Source organism: Oryzias melastigma, unplaced genomic scaffold (genome assembly GCF_002922805.2).
Source record: "Oryzias melastigma strain HK-1 unplaced genomic scaffold, ASM292280v2 sc00846, whole genome shotgun sequence".
Classification (NCBI taxonomy): Eukaryota; Metazoa; Chordata; class Actinopteri; order Beloniformes; family Adrianichthyidae; genus Oryzias; species Oryzias melastigma.
This window is the reverse complement of record NW_023417432.1, coordinates 6,079-10,183: the sequence shown is the minus strand read 5'-3', so window position 1 is coordinate 10,183 and position 4,105 is coordinate 6,079. Positions and strand designations below refer to the sequence as shown.

Sequence of the window (4,105 nt, the reverse complement as noted above, 5' to 3'; positions counted from 1 at the left end):
CAGTCCGAGAAAAGATCAAACTCATAAAAGACCAAATTGGACCAAATGAATCGGACTCGGTTTGTTACAAATCCTTTCTCCAGTCTGTATTCACCTTAAGACCACTGTAGTCGGGGGAGGGGAAATGTCTGACTATATTTTTAAAATAACTATTTTATATTTATTAGAGCTCTAATGTCTGCATTTTAGATGCATGCTCTTTTGATTGACAGGTGGATGGACCATTGGGTGAAACTTTAATCTTCCTAAATGTTGTCACACCCTGTTAGACCAGCTTTAGTCTTTCTTTAGTTTTTTCTCTGTTTTTGCCTGAGAAGTTTGTAGGTTTCTTGTCTTCATCCTAGTCAATTAGTTTTGATCACATGATCACATATTTCTTCTTTAAACATCTGGAACTGTTTACCCTTTGCATTTATTTACTACTTACTACAAGAGTCAAGCTTTGGTGTGACAGTTAGGCAGCTCTTGGTGGATGTGGTTTCACTACAGTGAGCTAGAGTATCTGAGAAAAATGCCCCAGCAATGGAAAAGAAATAAAAGGTATGTGTCTGTGTGAGTTGATTTTTTTTGGGGGGGGGTTCAGAGGACCCTTTGTTTTCATGTTTCATGCAGACATTTTTATGCACGAGATGCAGCAACTTAATGAGTTTCATAAACTGTAAAGTGAATCAGAATTTTTTTAGCTTCACCAAACCTCTGAGTTTTTAGAGCAAACTTAACAAACCGAAATGTTCAAAAGACTCAATAAAGAATTCCAAGTGGAAAATGTAAACTTAAGTCTGGAAGAAAATAATTTGAGTGGAAACAAGTAATTTTTTACCTCAAAAATACAGTACAGATACACATACACTACAGATCCATCACCATGATGCACCATTCACACAAGCAGGGCCTTTTGGGGGAGTCTTTGGGTAATTGGACGCCGCTGTTGGAAGATGGAGTTGTCTGTTTTCCCCACTCCACCTATTTTAATTGCACACATTAGCATACAAACACACATGCATACACCAAGAGGATGGTGGTCAAGTTGGATCCTATCTCCTCCCATGACCTCGATGGGATGGGGTGGAAGCCATACTGCAGGGGCATTTGGGGTGTCCGGGGGGGTATCCTGTACTCCCGATCTGGCGGCTCACTTCTCGTGCACTGGGGGATTCCATAACATCTGCACTGGGGGGGCCATGTCCTCTGGGTGTGGGTGGCACCAAGGATACTCCAAAACTTTCCATTGTTGCTGATAGCAACTGAAACCCTGTCCTCTCGTTTGTCATCCTGGCCCTGTCGGGGGCCACCGCTGGTTATTGGTGTTCACACTCCTCTCCAGGTGGCTGGTCATGGCCTTTTCCCTCGGTCTGTCTTGGTGGGGCTGGCAGGCCGGCTGTCGGAGGTGTAGTGTGTGCTGGTTGTGTGTGGCTCAGGCTCGCTTCTGGGATGGTGGCGTTGGGGCACAGGACTGTCTCTTCATGGATGGGGCTCCTTTCCTGTTTGTTCTCTGTTCCTTTTGCCTCTCGGCCGGGAGGCTTTGAGGGTGGTCCAGTACAACTTAAAAAATTCAAAGTTGACAAATCAGAGACATAGCTTTGGGCATGTGACGTTTTCAGTAACTAGATTTAACCTAAAATGGCTTATTGATGCAAGGGTTTTCATTCTGAACTTCCGACCATTTTCTTAACCCGCTGGGGCCACTGGGTTGCTAGAGACTCCCATGGCCACTGTTGGCTGAAACAGAGATGCACCCTAGACAGGTTGCCAGGCTGTCACAGATCTGGTGGAACTGGGGTGATCAGTCCCACTATGCTAGCCAGACGTCCTGAGCAACAGCTTAGCGAGCTCCACCACCCAAGGTTCGACAGAGCTCGTGAGGTCTGCCTCCCGGAGGAATCATGCCTACTGCAACGGTTGCCAGGCGCCTGGCTGGCCGGCAGAAAGGGGGCCACCGAAGGATGGGAAGGCAACCTGCTCGGGCTCAAGTTTGATATTTTTATAATTTTCATCAAAAAGTAATCATAAAAAAATACTAATTTGATTCTTTTTAAAATATTTTCCACTCTCAGATTATTGAAGACCAGCAAGTCCTCAAACTTGGTCACAGATATACGAGATTAGCGCCGGAAAGTGACCGTCATTCAGACCGAGCTCCCGCAGGGGGAGTAAACCTCACCATACCGAGAGAATCTCTGAGTGATCTTATGAATCCGCACGTGGAGATTTAAATACCGATGTTTTTTTAGAGCTTTTTTTTTGTAAAAAATAACTCCAATCTCTAAACATCCTCCGAGTTTTCCATCAACTCTAATGTGATGTATTCAGACACTGCTCAATGTAGCTAAAACATTTAGTGGTAGCTCCTACTACTCGTGTCTAGGGCATCAAAACATCATGCACATTTTGGACAGGCGTCGAAACACAAATTTTGACGCGTGCCAACAGAGAGGAATTCCATGCTGATTTGACACAGGAATCGTGTTTGGTGTTAACGCCGATTTAGATTTGAAAGTATTTTTTGACCGATATGGGGGTACCTCTGGTTCATTTCAAGAACTTCAGTTTCTGGATGTTCATGTCTGTAGCCAAGTCCTCTTGAGACATAAGACAACTATCCACTAAACCTCTTTATTTCTTTTTATAGTCAAGAGGTTATTGGAGCCTATCCAAATACTGTTTGGTAATGGGTGAACCCTGGACAGTTTATCGGTCAATCAAAAGACCAAACGGAGAAAGACAGCCAACCATAATCACAGGAACAATTTTAGATTCAGAGATTAAAACAAGCATTTTTTTTTTTTTTAACTGTGGGAGGAAGCCGAAGTTCACAAAGAAAACCCTTCCTGTCAGAAAGTGATTGAAAATGACTGCAATTATGTCTTTTATTAACACTTGTTTCTTCCGTCTTCTCTGATACTCTGCTATGGCACAGTGACTAAACATGTTAAAGAGCATGTGATCATTCAGTCACTTCTGATTGGCCGATCACCTCCTGTCCTGACACTTAAAAGTAGAGAACCAACTAGCTCGTCTCAGTGATGAAAATGACTCCTCTGGTGTTTGCTGGCTGTGTGACATGTCTGCTCCTGGGTACAGTGGGTGAGTTTCATCTTTTTTAAGAACTTTGATACATATTTGTTAGCTTGAACTCCAAAAGCTCCAAAGATTAAATATGAAAATGTGTGTTTATTCTTTTTTCTCCTCAGCTTATTCTTGGGCTCAGGAACCGTCTTCATCTTTACATTTTAAGTCAGTTCTTGTTGGAGAGGAAGTGACTTTAAAATGTTTTCATCAAGGAGCTCTGGTAGATTTCTTTTTCTGGTATAAACAACCTTTGGGACAGAAGCCACAACTCATGTCTAAGTTTTATGATTATAAGAAAAATGGAACTCTAGTGGATCCTTTCAAGAACGATCCACGGTTTGAACTGGAGACAGTTAAAGACAGAAATCACTTGAAGATCTCAAATGTGGAAATGTCAGACTCTGCTACTTACTACTGCATTCGCTCTTATTCTTACACATTTACATTTTTGGAAGGTTTTAGTGTCCATGTAAAGAACTCTTCTTCTTACATCCAGACTTCAGTGGATCAGTCGTCCTCTGAGAACATCCATGCAGGAGACTCTGTGACTCTGAACTGTACAGTACACACTGGGAGCTGTAATGGAGAACACAGAGTTTACTGGTTTAAAGACTCTGGAGACTCTCATCCAGGACTCATTTACACTGATGGAGGCAGGAATGATCAGTGTGAGAGAAACAACGACGCACAAAAACACAGTTGTGTTTATGAACTGCCTATGCAGAACATAACTGAGTCTCATTCTGGGATCTACTACTGTGCTGTTGCCTCATGTGGACACATACTGTTTGGAAACGGGAGCAAACTGGACCTCACAGTTGGTAAGTTATAGTGATTTTTGTGGACTGTAAACACAATGTTTCAAATTTAGAAATGTGTGTCTTTTGACTCTGCAGGTCAGCCAAACTCTTGGTTGGTGTATTTCTTAACTGGATCTTTGACCTTCATGAGCGTCCTTGTTGTTTTTCTGGTTTACAAGATTAGGAAACAGATGTGCTGCCAGTCTAAAGGTACAGAAGCTATGAATCTCAGTTTA

General features: G+C 42.6%; 1 protein-coding gene across 1 annotated transcript in view; it reads left to right on the top strand.

The window, feature by feature from the left end:
• Positions 1 to 2,970: 2,970 nt before the first annotated feature.
• The window catches only part of LOC112141771, a gene marked incomplete at its 3' end in the record, with an annotated part of 2,928 nt that continues 1,793 nt past the window's right edge, over positions 2,971 to 4,105 (top strand). Inside the window, exon 1 of the mRNA XM_036211179.1 lies at positions 2,971 to 3,890. Within this exon, the coding sequence (XP_036067072.1) occupies positions 3,158 to 3,890 (733 nt within the window). The remainder of the gene's footprint in view (positions 3,891 to 4,105) is intronic.